Here is an 18,181-nt window from a genome sequence, read left to right on the forward strand (position 1 = left end):
ACATTTTTGCAACTCTTCTTCTTTAGTTGCTTCCATAGACAGTTTAAGAATTACACAAGAAAATCAGTCCTGCTTCTTAACAGCTACATTTTGGACTGAGTTTGCTCAACTACCTTTTATTCAAAAACCTACTTTTATTCAAAAACCTTAGTTCAGAAAGTTCTTTAGCTCTTTTTAAAAAAGTCAAATCAATCCTCTAAGGATTTGTTACTATTGATGTTACACAAAAGGATATATGTCAGGTTTTAAAAGCAATTTAAAGTAAAGATTTTCAAAAAAGTTTTGAGCAATGATTACTGCCCTCCCAAGCTAGCTAGTTTAAATGAAAAAAACACCCCTTAAATTGTGTAAATTTGGAGATTTTGTTTAAAAAAAGATCAATCACATTAGTTTGGTCACAGCTCATACACTAAATAAATGCCATATTTAAGTTATGAGTTAAAAGACAAATACATTTAATGGAATAGCAAAGAACTTTGAAATTTTAAGCTTTGGAAGATTGTAGTGGAAAAGAACAACACCTTGATTTACCAGGAAAAGCTTTGTCATGGAAGAGGGAGTATCTAGAACATTCCAGGAACAGAGCAGATGTAGGCAGCAGATCCAAGGAAAGAGCTGATTAATTTTAAAGGCATGTATGTCAGGAAGCAAGGAATGTAAAGAATTTAAATTAGTCCTAGAAATTCTATTCACCTACCACCAATATACCTTTTGTTCAGAAGGATTATTGTTTTTGTAGATGACTTGTCAATCAAATAAAGCCTACAGAAGCGTTGTTGTTATTGTTTTAAAATTAAGTGTTCTAACTATTCTGATTAAGGCTGGTGAAAGCACAGTTAGATTTAGTACTTGAAAGACTGGAAACAAAGAATGGTGATTAATTAGTTGATGCCAAGTTAGAAGGAGATGTCAAGTGTAATATGACAGGCCTCTTTTCTTGGCTCTTTTGTGCTACACATATTTATCAGTAACAGGGATGAAGTCCTAGATGTCATGCTTTTCCAGTTTGGAGATGATACAAGGCTAGAAGTAATAGCTAACAGAGATGACAGAATCAAGCTTCATAAAGTCTTCAAAAGGCTAATTTAACTTTTGAGGTTTATGCTAGCAAGACTGAGGTAAATAGAAATTAGAGCAATGTCTAATGCGGGGATGCAAAAAAATAAACTGAACAAAAAATCAGAATGGGAGAAATATGGCTGAAAAGCAGTTTATCTTCAAAAGATCTAAATAACAGCCAAAAAAGCTAGTGTAAAATTAATTTCTCATAAGAGAAGCATATAATTGTATATAGAAGGCAGGAATCAGTTCCATTGTATGGCCCTGTTTAGTCCACATTCTGGGTACTGTGTTTAATACTGAATGCCACAAGAATGAAGAGTGTAAATAAACTAAAACAGGTCTAGAGAAGGAATACCACAATGGATAGGTAATGGAATGTTAAATCCAAGGAAAAGAAGATGCTTTTCATATATCTGAAGGAATTCAAATTGCTCTGGAACTGCTCTGCTTAGCCCAAAAGGAATGAATTAGGACCAATGAGGTATGAGCAACAGAGAAGAAAATATCCAGAGCTGAACAAAAATAGAAAAGGCCCTTCCAGAGGTTCCTTGACACTGGAGATTTTTAGGCATAAGATGGATAAACAATGGAATATTCCACAGAGACAATTCAGCGTTCAGATAAGCAAATGTTTCTAATATGGGGTTTACCAACTCAATATAATGGGTTTCCTTTGTAATTGTAGGTATTTTATTTTATTTTTTTAAAAAGCATTATTCAGACAAGGGGTCTATAAGTTTTATCAGACTGCCAAAGGGGTTCACAACACGAAAAAAGATTAAGAACTCCTAACAAAGAAATTTTACTTCTTATGTTCCTTCTAATTCTGAGACTGTATGATTATATATGTAATTATTAAGGATTAGTTTTTAAAAAGACTAAGATAGAGGAAAAATTTTGATATAGAACAATTTTGAAAATTAGGAGTTCTTAAATAATCAGGAATTACACGTTTTCAAGATTGCTTGTTTTCCTTTTTTTAATCACACTTTTAAGGACACCAAAGAAAACATTAAAAGTTAATTTCTCTTATAAATGAGAAAAATCAAACAAAAGACTCCACTCTAAACTAACATCATATTCCCTTAAGCAAATGTACATAGGTAGATTTTAAATTGCCAATACTGGGTTCTTGTCTGTTATAAATTATGAACACTTATTTTTCTCATTTATAACACCAAAGGATTAGATTATTTCTATGATGCAGTGAACTCTTATTTTTGAATAAACTAATAAATCATTTAATAGATTTAATGTTGCATTACTACTCCAAATGCCACCAAACTCAGTGTGATACATTAAATTATTTCATACTACTGCAAGATATACCAAAAACAGTAGACAGAATAAAACAGTATGAAAAACAAAAGGACATATTTGTTATCCAGTGATAAGAAAATATATAACTTCAAAGAAAAGAGAGGACTAAGACCTAATTTGAATGCAAATGTCCACTAGTTTTAGTAGTGTGAAGTACTACATTTTCACGCTAAAAGGTATACAATTTTATTTCTTAGATCTCTAGGAAGAATGGGCTATCATGTAATAACATAATAGCAAATACCCAGGGGCATTCTATTCAAATTACTTTATTGAGGAAGATGTAATTTCAATTATCAGTCAATATTTACGAGAAATGACACATTAAGAAAGAAAAGTCATACTCAGTTATTAAATATATTTAAATTATGAAGATAATAATTATTTTAAAATTTAGGATGACAAGAATATTGCTTTTATGACAGCATATACTAGAATTGTGCTAAGGTATTTTGAAGCTTTTTCTTTTTTTTTTTTTTTTTTTTAGTAGACCTATGATTTCAATGGTGTAGGAAAGTCTCAATGAGAAGAGTCTTTCAACCAATGCAGATCAGCAATTGTTCTGTATACAGGAGTATTTAAGAGTTAACTGCATCACAGAGAAGTTAAAATTGAGTCACTCATAAAAAAATGTCCAAAGTAGAACTTGGATCCAGGTCTTCCTGACCATAAGGTAGGTCTCTAAATTTTTATCCAAATGATTTTCTTCTACCTTAAAACATAGTTTGTATTTAGGATTAGGCTAATGATTTACAATTCTGGGTTGCATCTTAGTGAAGCCCAGAGTTATTAACTTCTTTTCAAAACAACTAGTGAATTCTGTTTATCACACGAATGCAGCCTGCACTAATACAACTAAAATCTCTAGGAAGCAACCTAACCTTTGAAAATATTTTTTGAGGCCATCTGGAAAACAAGCCTTTGATATTTAGGAGTCCTCCAGAATTCAAGCTGAATCCTAAAGAAGTAACAAAAACATTCAGTCCCAAGGGATATTTGCTGAAGATGAAAATGATTTCACCTATCTAAGAGGTTTATGGGTCCTTTTTAGTTAAAAATTTCCAATCAGGAAGGCCTGTTTTCTTTCTCTTGGGGACAAACTTGTTAGCTTTGCTGCAGTTATAACTGGGTTCAAGTGACAGACATCAGGAACATCAGATCTCAGTATCCTCTTCCCTAGAAGACTTAGTCTATTAGATAAGCATAGGAATTATACTTCTATATAATAAATGAGGCTGCAGGATAGATCCTTAAACACACTCCTATAAAAATTTAAGGAATCAAACCAAATTAAAAAGGGGCAAAATCTGCATAACTGCAAACATAACATTCACAAAGAATTAGATTAAATTAGTGCCGTTACTATTGTCTTTGCAAAATACAATGGTTCTTTTCACCATTGTTCATAAGCATCATAAAGTATACATGTTTTACTCCTACAATGTCATGTAGCATTTAAAACTTAACATGCTTTAAAATGGTATGAATATGGCAACATCATCTCAAAAAAAGTTACTTACAGCAAAATGTATATGAATGTTATTATTTCCTAAGATCATAGCGATAGCTTACTTGCCTGTATCTAAGAACATCAGTATAAAGTAATAACTTGAAGACTTACCACAGCTTTTAACGTAAGTATCCATCACTTCAGCACTTATTCCATTAGGTCCATTCTCACTTGGTGCATATCTTCTAAAAAAGTTCTAAAAGGACATTATTTACATAATTATTCAACACAATTTTGAAACAAATGAAGTATACAATATCAGAAAAGTAAAGAAATTTTTTAAAATGAGCAAAAAAGTATTTGTTTTACAAGCTTAGTTAATTTATTATCATACTGAGACAATAATAGAATGGATCACTCAGGATCTGGTCTTCCAATTTAGAGAATTGTCAAAACTAAACATAAGAATATATGCTAGTAAAACCATACTGTGAGAAAACAATAAACATAGCAAAGCAAATTATGCTTCAGTGCTATACTCATCTTATTTTATCTCTTTTACTCTCTACAATATGAATACTGAATTTCAAAATTACCTTTTAAGAGAAATACTCTGAAATAATTTTGTTTTTAAAAATCAATAAAATGAAAGCTAAATATAAAAATAATAAAACTGCTAAATTTTAGCAGTTAAAAAAAAGGAATCATGTGAGCAATTAACAAGACTTAGACTTCCAATGGATCACCAGTCATATTTCTGATCTGTTCATGCTTCCCACAATGTAGAATTCTTATACCATCTTCGATGTCCATCATCATCCACATATAAGATCTTACACCTTGCCAATTTGTTCTAAATACCATAATCTAAACTTTTTTTTTTTAATGACAATTTGCTTAGCACAGTTCTCCATCAAATTCAGATTATATAGCTCACATTACGTGACAGAAACAGCTGATATTTTGAGCACGGGGAACTCTCCCCATTAATGCACACTGCAATTCCACAAACTTAAACTCAAGTCTTCTTGATTCTGAATCCAGCACTCAATCATTATGACACACTGCCTCCAGTCATAAAATCAAATAAAAGTTGTCTTGCTTTAGTCTGCCTTCTTTCCAATTTACTGTGGTGAAAAGAAAAATGGACTAGGATCCAGCAAACTTGGATTTTGTTAAGGCAAGTCATACCTTGGACCTGAGTTTCCTTACCTACAAAATCAAAATATTGGAACAGATGATATCTAAGGCCAGTAATCATTATAAAACCTCAAATTTTAAGTTTCTGGAACTACAAAGTTTTATATATATATATACACATATATGTGTGTGTGTGTTCATTTAAACCATATATGTGTGTGTTTGTGTTCATTTAAACCATAAACACAAAAGGAGAAAAGAAAAAGTCATTTCACGTACACAGCAAAACATGAGAGCATTCAAAATAAAACAATAAATTTCCATTTCAAGAAAACCTGTGTAATAAATGCTACACATTGTTTTCAAAGCCACTCAGCTTCTCTGCTTCCTTTCTAGGTTTTCTTTTGTTCTCTGCTGTGCACCTTTTATTTCCCCCCTTCCCTCTAGCCTTAGAGAAGGCTAAAATTAAATGTATAAATCTATATATTCATAACTATCTATAAAAAAATACACATGTATATATACACACATGCATATATATAAGATCATACTATGCATATTTAGATTTGTCAGTTCTTTCTCTGGAGGTGGATAGCATCTTTCTTCATAGGTTCAAGTCTATCTCTGTTTTTCTAAATCAAACCATTTATCATTTCTTATATCGTAGTAGTATTGTATCATAAACATAAAAACATAGCTTGCTTACCCATTCCCCAATTGAAGGGTGTCTATCATTTTAGCCAATCTAATAGGTATAAAGTGATAATAAAAATTCTCTAATCAATAATGATTTAGAGCATTTTTTCATACAATTATATATAGTTTTGATTTCTTCATCGAACTACCTGTTCTTATCCCTTGACCACTTATCAACTGGGGTATGACTTATATTCTTGTAAATTTGACAAACTTCTTTATTTATTTGAGAAATGAGACCTAAACAAAACTGAATATTATTGGTGATACTTAGTACAGTGTCCCTATTTTTCTCTTTTAATTAAATCTATTTTAGCTTTAATTTTGTCTGAGATCATAATTATTACCACAGTTGTTTTTACATAATAAACTGTACTCATGTCCTTTTAACTTTTTGGGTATTTTCATTTTTATTGTTTCTTGAAAATACCATATTGTTGAATTACAAATTTTTAATTAATTCTTCTATCCATTTCTACTTTGTGGATAAATTCATCCCATTCACATTCAAAGTTACAATTACTTGTGTATTTCCCTCCATCCCATTTTTCCTCACTGTCCTTCTTACTCTATTACTCTGTCCCTCCTTATTCATCTAAGTTACTTCCCTCATGTTGCCTCCTGGGCCATCTCCAGTCATCCTGATGAATATCAAGCCACTGGACTCAGATGGCTCAGGAAAAGAAAGTGAGGTTGGTGACCCTGCACAGCCCTCCTTCACTCAAAGTCAGCTGCAAGTTGTGTCATCACCTTGATGTCGCGGTCCTCTTCATGAACAAAGGACAAACACAAAAAGTTACTTCCACCTCTTGCCCTCCTACTCCTTAATCTACTCATCCCTGCAAGAGGCCCTCCCTCAACCTCTCCCCCGATCCTTGCAGGGCCAACACGATACTTACAGTACCTATAGCGGCTATGAACATATCAGCGCAATTCTGACTTGCGAAATATAACAGATTCTCCACACATGGAAAACAGAACTAAAATATTTATTCAGACACCACAAAGCCAAATCCATCACAGAAACAAAGAAATCTATAACAATAACAATGCAGGGAGCAACATCAGCCCCAAGCTTTGCCTCTGTTAGGCTTCCTGCACATCAGCTCCCTTAAACAAATTACAAAGAGGCTCCCTCAAACAAAATGCCATTGTCTCACTCACAGCCAGCTGCCTGCTTGCCTTCCTCCTTCAGTTCTGACTGCTCTCTGGCTAATTTCCTCTCAGCTCTGCTCTACCCTTCCTGCTCCACCCTTAAGCAAGTTCCTCCCACCACATGTGACTTAGGCTTCCACATGATTTAAGCAGGTCACATGGGCTTAATTAATTAACGGATGGGAAAGATCCTCAAATTTAAATTATCATTATAACCTCCACATTAATTGGCCAGTCTTTCTGAGAGTTTCTTTCTTATTCCCTCCCCTCAGTTCTTAATCTTCACACTCTCCTAAATTCCCACCCCTTATCCTATCTCCTGGCCCACATTTCTTTCTAAATTTAGAAGACATGTATCCCCTTTCTAAATGAACAGGTTGTTCATTCTTTGACATATTTCTGAAGAGGGTAATATTATTCCAGTACTACCAACCCCCAACTCTGACTTGTTTCTTCTGTATCAATTCTTCCTTTCATGCCTCATTTGTATGAAATAATTATTTCTGCTAATCTCTCCTTACAGTTTTATTTTTTTAGACTCACCCCACCAAACACGACTCAGCCCAAGTCTTTCTTTCAAACTATCCAAATAACGATGACAATCATAAGAATACTGACTACATTTTCAAATGTAAAAAGCAAACATTTGACCTTACTGAGTTCCTTATAATTGATCTTTAATGTTTACCTCATACTTCTGGATCTTCCATGCTGAATTTTCCATTAAGTTCTACTCTTTGTCACAAATACTCGGCAATTTTTCAGTTTGTTAAATTTCCATTTTTTTTTCATTCAGGACTATACCTAACTTTGCTAGGTAAGGTACCCTTGGCCATAACCCCAGCTCTTTTGCTCTACAAAATAGTGCAAGACCTATAGTCCTTCAACACAGAAGTTGCTAGGTCTTGTGTAATCTTGATTTTCACTCCACAATATTTAAATTGTTTTTTTTTTTTTTTTGGCCTTGTTGCTTGCAATATTTTCTGCTTTACAAGGGAGCTTTGAAACTTGGCTATCATATTCCTGTAAGTTTTCCTCCTGGGAACTCTTTCAAGTGGTGATCAATAAATTTTTTCTGTTTGTGCTTTATCTTTTTGTTCTAGAACTTCAGGGCAATTTTCCTTAATAATTTCTTGTATCAGGATTCTTTTTATGATGATAACTTTCAGGTAGTCTAACTCTTCCTATACTCCTCTCGATATGTTCTCTATAACAATCATTTTTCTGATGAGTGGTTTCACATTCTATTTTTTCATTCTTATGATTTTATTATTTCTTGGTGTCTTATAATGTTCTTAGCTTCACCTTGCCAAATTCTAGTTTTGAAGGAATTATTTTCATTAAGTTTTTGATTCTCTTTTTCTAGTTGGCTAACTTGCTTTTCAAATTTAACTCGGTTTTTTTTGATTGCTCTTGTTTTTTCTTCCTATAATTTTTCCGTGATCTCTCTTAACTGATTTTTAAAAAATTCTAAGTTCTTTCAAGAACTTTTTTTGGGCTTGTGACCATTTAACATTTTTCTCTGAAAAAGGAGTTCCACTATCTTCCTCTGAATATGAACTCAGATCTTCTCTATCCTCATAATAGTTATCTATGGCTGAGTTCTTTCTCTTTTGCTTACTCAATTTATATTTACTTTGTTTTGTTTTATTTTTTGCAGCTTATTAGTATACTCATAGTCCAGTTCTGAGGTGTAAAGAATGATGCCCTAGGCCTCAAGTCCTGCTTACTGAGCTCTGTCCTTGGCCCAACCTTCGGCACTCCTCTCCAGCCCAAAGCAAGGATGATCTAAGTTTTTGAAGGATCTGCCAGAAAAGTAAAAGTAAGTTCTAGCAGGTTCGACAAGGCTGAAATGACCTAAAATGAGCAAGACACTCCAATCCACATGCTTAGTGGCTACAAAACTTAGAGATGTGTTTATCTTTTTATTAATCAGATGTTTTACAAAGAAATGGTAGCAAATGAAGGAGACGTTGTACCTGAATACTTCCTTCGGTATCAAGAACTTCAGCAACAGGAACTGACTGAATAAACTGCATGAAGCCTGTAAATATATGAATTACATTAAACATGGACATCTACTAAATAACAGAAATAAAAATTTGGCCAAGAAATACAATAAGGTACTCTTAAGTGCACATACAACTATGACTGCAATCTGCAGTCTAAAAGATAAACTCTTAGGATGAATTTTCATGGCACAGTGTAAAGAATAATAACCAGATCAGAATACTTGGATATGAGATAGAATAAGGTCACTATGTGACACAGCCAATATGGGAATCTGCTTTACCTGACCATGCACATCTGTTAGAAGGGCTTTGTTTTCCTTTCTTTTCCCCCACTCCCATGAAAGAGGAAGGAGAGGGGACAATCAGAGAGGAAGTTTTTAAATACAGATAAGAGAACAGAAGAAAGACCAGGAAGACAAAAGCTGTTGACTTTTTTTTTATATAGTTAAAAAGAAAAGCAAGGTTCACAAACACTGATCTGCACTTTTGTATACAATCTTCTATTTCTGCTCTACTATTCATATAAAAATGTCTTTAAGTGTGTGTGATGTTGAGATTTTAAAAAATAATGTAAGCCTTTTCAAGAAAGAATTACATCACACAGTCTATGTATCTTATCATAGTGCTTTATTAAAGCACTTATCATAGTGCCTAGCTGAATAATTCTGAGTGAGTTTTAGTTCTCCCCCTAAGTTTTTTGAGGTTTACTCCATTCATCTAATGTCCTCTCAAACATGTGCTGGTCTCTCAGATTCATCAGTCTTCTTCAATTTCTAAGGGAAAAATCTTCACCCCACCTCAGTCACCCACAGAAAAGGTCCCTCCTCAATACTGTACTATCTCCATGATTTCAGATCATTACCTCCTATCCTTTCATTTTTTCCTCAGCTACATATCTAAATATAATTTCCCCTGTCACCAAGATCCATAGTCTTTCCACAACCTGTTCTTTTTTGTTGACTCTGGCTTTGTTTTCCTCTCTTTGACCTTATAAAGAAGATCCTCTAGCTCTGAATCCCTTGTACTCTTGTCTTACTGACACTTAATTCCTGCCCCCTTGCCCAACTCCTACCATTTACTTTTCTGTTCCTAATCTGTGCTACTAGAGAAAGTCAGGTTACTGTGTCAAGTTAACTAAGGTCCCTCAATGTTTAACTTTTTATTATTTCCGGATTAACTCTCTATTAAATTCCCTACACCAAACCGTCTCTTCTCAAACCCTCTACATCCCTTGTTACATTTCTTTTTTGTAGAAGCAAAGAGAGAAAAGTTCCCTATCTTCCTATTTAAAATTAGTATCTCCATTTTAGAAATGTCTTCATTTCATTTGTAGTAAGGAATAACATATTTTGTTCCCTCAAATGAACCTTGTTATACCACTAACAAAGATGAAGTTTTGCATATGTGTTGAAATGCTGATAATCCCATCTGTGTGGATAATATAAATGAAAAATAGCTACTTTTCTTTTTAGTATAAAAAACTTGAAGGTTTCTAGGCAATGAGAGAAAGGAAAGGTTGTCAGAAGTCTCCCTATAATTACATGCATATGTATCTTCTGTGTTCTTAAGAACTGGCATTTAAAACCTCTGCACCTGGCTGCCGGTATCAATCAGTATCAAACAAAATCAAATTCAGTATCAATCTTAAATTCTTCTCCTTCACATAGTCAACATTCCAAGCAAACTGGCTTACCTGCTATTTCCTGAACTCATCATTCCACTGGCCACCTCAGTGGCTCTGTACAGAGCAACCTTTTTAAATTCCTATAATGTAATTCCTTGCTTAATTGTGTTCTCTCAGGATCTTCAGTTTCCTGCTAGGCCTTCTATGGTGTTATTTCCAATGAAAAGCCCTCCTGGTTCTCTAATTAGTACTCTCTCCCTTTCTCCTCAAGTTACTTTGAATTTACCTATTTGTGTACACATGTTAATAGGCCCCAAGTAAAAAGAAAAGTTCCTTTAACCGAGGAAGTGTTTCATTTTTATCGACTTCTTTCCAGTATAACATAGCACTTAATAATAGTAGATGCTTAATAAATGTTTGTTGAATGGAACTTATTTCCAGGGAATATAGAAAAATCTAAACCTCAATCATTCAAAAGGTAATGACTATATATCATGTAACAATATTTTAAATGCTTTACTTTTTAAATAAAATATACTCAGCAAATATTATAATAGTAAACCCTATCATAAGCATAATGTGAAATAACCTTACCATGTTTTGTGCTAGTAGCTAACACCTTATAAGGTGTCAACTTCAAATCCAGATTCTCTTTCCGTAACAACTGCAAGGTAAAGGACAAATATATTAGTCAAGTCTGGAGGAATTATTTTATGAATTACATTTATTTGATGTGCAACAGAAAAGCCTCATATATGTGCCATCTTTAGGCAAGCCTCAATCATAATTATCAAAATAAAATTAATCTTCCATATAAAACTGTGTTAAATGTTCTGACCTCTACCCAATCAAACATCTGATTTCAGAATGAGTTTCAGGTAAGCTACAGGGATTCATGAGAGGTTATAAAGGGTTCAATTTGGTTATTATGTAACTTAAAGGAAAGAGAAAAGCAAGATAAGTATTCTCTTTAGGGAATGCAGGAATGTTAGAAATAAGGAGTAGAGACGGAACTTTACAAGATTAGAGCATGGGGAAGAGAAACAGGAAAACCTAGGCATGGGCCATGCAAAAAAAATAAAAATGAAAATGAGGTCTGGGAAATTGAGATAAGATAGCAAAAGGAACCATCAAAAGGAAAAATTCAGAAGATACTATAACACTTCTTCATAGTGAACATATGCAATTTGATTTTATATTGACCATACAAGAATTATTCTGATGTGAACAAAAATAACAAAAATGTTCCCACTTAGCACTTAAGTAAAGATGGCTAAACTGATATCTCATCTTAATATGACAAATTATCTTATTTGCAAATTCAACTTGTGTTCTAAATATTAGTTTTTGTTTTTGCTTTTTTTAAAAGATGAATCTCCATATTCCAAAATGGCTACAGTTACCTTATCCATGAGTGAAATGATTTGGAGAATAAGTTGGTCTTGGCGCAGATCATCTCCATGCTTAAATATAACAGGATATTTACCTCCATCTTCTGTTTTAAAGAACAACTGGGCCGGCATAAGAGCACTCTGAAAAAAGAATTTTTTTTCTCAAATTTGGCTCTGAATCAATGACTAATAAAAACAAAGAAAGAGTGGAAGAATGAAATGGAAATAAATGATTCAAAAATACTGAAAAAACCTGGAGACTGACAAATGGTACTTAAACACTGGCAAACGGCACTGCTGAGCACTGATTTTGAGAAAGAGGAGAGGACCTTCCAGAAATTCATGACAATTCACAAGGGCAATTTGTTTCCTTTTTTTTTTTAAGGATGCTAACTGCAAGTATATTTGGATCAGATGATTCCTGAATCCCAAGAAGATAACAGACCTTATCATTAGTTAGTCAATTAGGCACCAACATGGCTTTTTAAGGAGCAAATAATGCCTGATGGATATAATTTTCTTCTTTATTAGAGTTAGAAGTCAGATAGATGAAAGAAATGGACAAAATACTACAGGTGGTTACAGAGACAGCATCCATAATTTTGAAGTGATGCCTAACAAGAGCAATCTAATATTAAGGGAAGATACAGAGTCTTCCTTTTTAAAGATAGGGGAAGTCTTCAAGATACAGTCATGCAAAGTGCTGGCATATACTTCATTTTAAAATTACTTTCCATGGATTTCAAGAAATACTTGGATTCTATATCTTGTGCCAATATATAGATTCTTCACTTGTTACAAATTATTTATACCAAATCTTAAAAAGCACTGTCTTTTGTCACTCAAGAATAAGTTCTTTACATAGATCTGAAACCTAAAAATCTGATCATTGATAATAAAAGAGCAGTTAAACTAGATGACTCTGGACTTACATGGGCCTTTAAAATATCTATATGGGTAATAACACACAAAGCATAAAAGTGCTATGGGTCTCAGGAGGTTTTGATAGGATCTGCTGTATATTCTAATTTTTAGGTATTTGGAATATAGGCATAATATATGCTGAATTAATAACAAAGAAGCCACTTTTCTACGAAGATCTGAAACTGTCAGATTCAGAATCTTTTAGGCTTTAGGGATCCCCAATAATAAAGTATACTCAGAAGGTGAAGTGCAAGTATCATAAAAATACATTTCCCCAAGAGGAAATATGATTTCACACATCAAAAAACTGGAGGAAAGTGACACAGATTAGCTATATTAGTCTATGATCCTGCCAAATGAATTTCTGACAAAATGTCATTGAACCATTTATATTTTAATGACTTGGATACATTAAGAAGCTCTAGTTCTTCAGCTAAATGTTTCCAGGGGTTTTGTATTAAGAATAAATAAATATTCTCCTTTCACAGTTGAAAGTTTACTGTCAACTTTGTCAATCTGCCTTTCAATGTGTTTCCTTTCTTCATTGCAAAACTGAAGTTGCCCTCCTTCTTCAAAGGTGTTTGCTTGAAACTGTAAATATCATTAGAATGAACAATGCTCTAAATATATCTCATCAATACAGCTATTTTGTTTTCTATAAAGAAAATTGCAAATCCAAAACAAAAAAAAAGCTACTCCTCTTACAATTAAGCCCTGTTCCAGATTTTTGAACTCATGTTGGAATTTCTTAGTGGGAACTCTACTCACTACCCCCAAAGCCCAAATCTAACTCATCTATTCCCCTCAAATTAGGGGCATCCTTATTTGTAGTGTCTAAGAACTTCTGGTTAGTTGTTGTCCTTCATTGTTGAAGAGGACCAAAATGACACCACTATGCTAGAGTCAAATTTCTGCGTGCCTGACTGTGCTTGATCAGAATGCTCTACCACAGGTCAGGTACAAACAGTCCATGTGAACATTTGGGGTGGATTCTCTAAATCTGCATATCTTGCATTTTTGGGGGAACTATTTCAATTCTGCTTTGCTCAAACAGCATACAACCGTCTCCAATGTGGGTGCACCATGCTGAGTGGTCCTGTGCCAGTGTCTCCCATGTCACAATCAATTCCAAATTTCTTGAGACCTTGAGAGTGTCCTTGTAGTGCTTCTTCCGATCACCATGTGAACACTCCATAAAATAGTCTTTTTGGTAAGCATACGTTTTGCATTCGAAAAATGTGGTCAGCCCATCAGTGTTGTGCTCTCTGAAGCAGAGTCTGAATGCTTGGCAGTTCAGTTCAAGAAAGGACCTCAGTGGTACTTTATCCTGCCAGTTAATCTTCAGAATCTTCCTAAGACAGTTCAGATGGAAGCGATTCAATTTCCTGGCATGGTGCCTATATACTGTCCATGTTTCACAGGCATACAACAATGAGGTCAGCACAACAACTCTGTACACCTTCAGTTTGGTAGTCAGTCTAATACCTTTTGGTAGTCAGTCTAATACCTTTCCTCTCCCATACTTTCCTTCGGAGCTTCCCACAAACACTGAGCAATGCATGTGTCAATCTTATTATCAATGTGTATATTCCTGGAAAGTACACTACCAAAGTAAGTGAACTTATCCAAAGCATTCAAAACTTCTCCATTTGCTGTAACCAATGGTTACACATATGGATGGTGTGGCAGTGGCTGATGGTACAGTGGTGGCTTATGGTGCACCTGTGTTTTCTTGGTGTTAATTATTAAGCCAGAATTAGCACAAGCAGCAGAGAATTGATCCATACTCTTGCATCTCAGCTTCAGAGACTGAGTGCACAATTATCTGCAAACAGAAAATTATGCACCAACAATGCCTCCACTTTAGTCTTGGCTTATATCCTGTTCAAGTTGAAGAATGTAACATCAGTGCAATAGCTGACCTTAATGCTATGTTCATCCTCATTGAAAGCATTTGACATGACTAAAAATATCCTGCATGAGAGCAAGCACACACTTATTTAGCTCCACTGCTGACTGGAAAAGCATGAGAGCATTGTTCATTATCTGGAGAACTAAGGAAGAATGAGTTTGTTGTTGTTCAGTTGTTTTAGTAACATCCCACTCTTCTTCACACCCTTTGAGGTTTTAGGCAAACAGGGTTAAGTAGCCTGCCCAGAGTCACATAACTAGTAAGCATCTGAGGCTGGATTTGAACATAGGAAAAGGTGTCTTCCTCACTCCAGGCCCAGTACCCTATTCACTGTGCCACCTAGCTGCAAAAATTATTTTTGAGAGATATCAAACTCACAACAGCCACTTACTACTCTTGATAATAGCTGTATCCCTCTAGATCAGGCCAGCACAACTTGTGATCTGCGGTGCACTTACAGCCCTCTGGCCACCTGAGGCATGCCAAAGGATTTTGGTCTGCCCACAAAAAAAGTAAAGCAAAATATCCTTCGCATGTAGAAGAAACCCTTTTGCAGACCTCCCTGTGGGCCAAAAGTTGTACAGAACTGATCTAGACTAAATTTCTCACTGGCAACCAAAACTGTAGGTCTGGGAGTATAAGTTTCTTAATCCAATAAGCACTTAGAAAAGCACTGCTTCAGCACCTAGCATAGGAGAGAAACATGGCACACTGGACAGAGTGCTGGACTTATGAACTGGGAAGACTTGAGTTCAAATCCTGACTCAGGTACTTATTAGTCGCATGACTCTGGGTAAGTTGTTGTCATCACTATCACTGTCATCGTTGTCGTCATCGTCGTCATCATCGTCATCATCATCATCATCACAGCATTTATATAGCATCTACTTAAAGTGCTAAGCGCTTTACAAATATTATTTCATATGAGATTCACAACAATCCTTGCAGGTTAGTGTTGTCGTTATCCTCTTTTCACTGTTGAAGAAACTGAGGAAGACAGAGGCTAAGTGACTTGACAAAGTCACAAAGTTAGTAAATGTCTCAGACCAGAACCTGAACTTAGGTCTTCCTGATTTCAGGCACAGCACTTTATCCAGTGAACCATCTTGATCCTTCTCACCTATAACAGTGATAATCATAACACCTACATAATAGAGCTGTAGTGAGAATCAAATGAGAAGACTATATAAAGTGCTTCATACATTTTAAAACACTATATGAATGTGAACTATTACTATAATTACATTGTATGCACTATAGCCTCAATAAATTCAATTTTCATACTACTGTTGGAGAGAAAAGTTGAGAGATAGGGACTAAATAAGAATAATTCGATTCAGAAATGGAGGGATTATGGGACACAAAGAGTAACTATTAATGGCTTAATGTCCACAAGGCAGGGAGTCTCCAGTGGGGTATCCCATGCATCTGTGCTTGGTTCCGTGTCATTTTTAATGACTTGAATAAAGGAATAGATAGAACACACATCAAATATACATAAAATGAAAAGCTGAATGGGATAACAGATTTAAAGCCAAAAGGATCTTGACAGGCTAGAGACTTGAGTTGAATCTAATAAAATGAAATTCAATAAGGATAAAGTCTTATACTTGAGTATAAAAAAAAAATCAATGTCACAAATACAAAATGGGGGAGAGAAAAATTGGACAGCAATTCTGAAAAAAGATCTGAGGGTATTAGTAGACTACAAGCTCAGCATATATCAGTGTCAGTGTTATGATGTGACAGTGAAAGAAGCTAATGAGATCTCATTCTTTATTAAGCAAGGAAAAGCTCTCCAAAATAGGGAGGTGATATTTACACTATAGTCTGTCCTCACCATACTTCATCTTGAGTACCGTATTTATTTCTGTATATGACGCTTTAAGAATGACAATGATCAGCTGGAGACTGTCCAAAAGAAAACAATACACATTATGAAGAACCTTGAGTTATACAAAGAATAGTTTAAAAAAAATATTGGGCATACTGAACTTGCCAAAAGACTCAGAAGGGACATGATAATTGTCTTTATGTACATGAAAAGCTGTCATGTAGAGGGCAGATTAGAATTCTTTTTGGACCCAGAATGCAGAACAAGGAACAATGGGAAGAAGTTGAAAGGAGGTAAATTTACATTTCATGTTAGGCAAGACAAATTTCCTAACAATTAGAGCTATAGAAAAATAAAAATAATGGCTTCCCCTGAGAGGTAGGAAGTGTCTTCTTGAAATATTTAAGCAGATGGCAGAACAAGGAACAGAGAATTGTTCCTGACTGGAAGTGTGTTGTATGGGGATTCCTTCTGCCAAAGTTCCTTTTAACACTTAAGTTCTGTGCTTCTACAAAAATATTTCCATGTTAAATGTGTTTCAACAAAAGAAAGTAAGTTTGTCTTTTATAGATTACTTTTAAGTTGTTTAAATCACTCTTGGTTTCCCTGTGAATGCTTTGTGCTTTATTATGTCCTTTTCTAGACTTGCTCTAGTCTCAATATCCACTAAATCCTGAATCTAGACTAATTCAATCCTGCCTCCTTTGCATCACACATCCTAGAGGCTGTCATATGATAGTATGCTGACATGCAACACCGTGATAGATAGCAGGCTGCAATCTGCATCCATTTACGAAGCCAGCTTTCCAATATCAAGTCAATTTGCAACCAGCCAAATAGCTGGGAGCATTAAGACTAAAGGGAATTGCCATTCAAAATACAAGGCATGACCCAGAATTCACAAACCAAGTCTGGAGATAGGATGATATTAAAATGGCCAAGTGGGACTCACATTCACCCATTTAAAGACATACACTGAATGTATAATGTGCAAGTTTCTGAAAATTTAAAATTTTTAATGCCCTGCATTACAGAGGCAAGTATGGCTTTCATTATTAACTGGCTCTGGGCATTTAAGATTTTTTTTTAAATTTATTTATTTAACTTTTAACATTCATTTTCACAACATTTTGGGTTCCAAATTTTCTTCCCATTGGTCCTCTCCCCCCACCCCAAAACACCAAACATTCTAACTGCTCCTATCACCAATCTGTCCTCTCTTCTATCATCCCTCCCTTCCCTTGTCCCCATATTCTCTTTTGTCCTGTAGGGCCAGATAACTTTCTATACCCCTTTACCTGTATTTCTTATTTCCTAGTAGCAAGAACAGAACTCGACAGTTGTTCCTAAAACTTTGAGTTCCAACATCTCTTCATCCCTCCCTCCCCACCCATTCACTTTGGAAGGCAAGCAATTCAATATAGGCCATATCTGTGTAGTTTTGCAAATGACTTCCATGATAGTCGTGTTGTGTAAGACTAACTATATTTCCCTCGATTCTATCCTGCCCCGCATTGCTTCTATTCTCTCTTTTGATCCTGTCCCTCTCCAAGAGTGTTGACTTCAAATTGCTCCCTCCTCCCCGTGCCCTCCCTTCCATCATCCCCCCCACCCTGCTTATCCCCTTCTCCCCCACTTTCCTGTATTGTAAGATAGGTTTT

General features: G+C 34.8%; 1 protein-coding gene across 4 annotated transcripts in view; it reads right to left on the bottom strand.

The window, feature by feature from the left end:
* PIK3C3 (phosphatidylinositol 3-kinase catalytic subunit type 3) overlaps nt 1-18,181 on the bottom strand; it is a 199,007-nt gene that overhangs the window by 89,898 nt on the left and 90,928 nt on the right. For all 4 annotated transcript variants that reach the window (XR_011966213.1, XM_072605264.1, XM_072605266.1 and 1 more), the window contains 4 exons: nt 11,863-11,991; nt 11,054-11,123; nt 8,803-8,867; nt 4,004-4,088 (listed from right to left, as the gene is read on the bottom strand). Coding sequence is in view for 3 of the 4 variants with exons in the window: in XM_072605264.1 (XP_072461365.1) it covers nt 4,004-4,088; nt 8,803-8,867; nt 11,054-11,123; nt 11,863-11,991 (349 nt within the window). In the remaining variant the exon portion in view is untranslated. The remainder of the gene's footprint in view (nt 1-4,003; nt 4,089-8,802; nt 8,868-11,053; nt 11,124-11,862; nt 11,992-18,181) is intronic.

This window comes from Notamacropus eugenii, chromosome 4 (assembly GCF_028372415.1).
Source record: "Notamacropus eugenii isolate mMacEug1 chromosome 4, mMacEug1.pri_v2, whole genome shotgun sequence".
NCBI classification, from domain to species: domain Eukaryota; kingdom Metazoa; phylum Chordata; class Mammalia; order Diprotodontia; family Macropodidae; genus Notamacropus; species Notamacropus eugenii.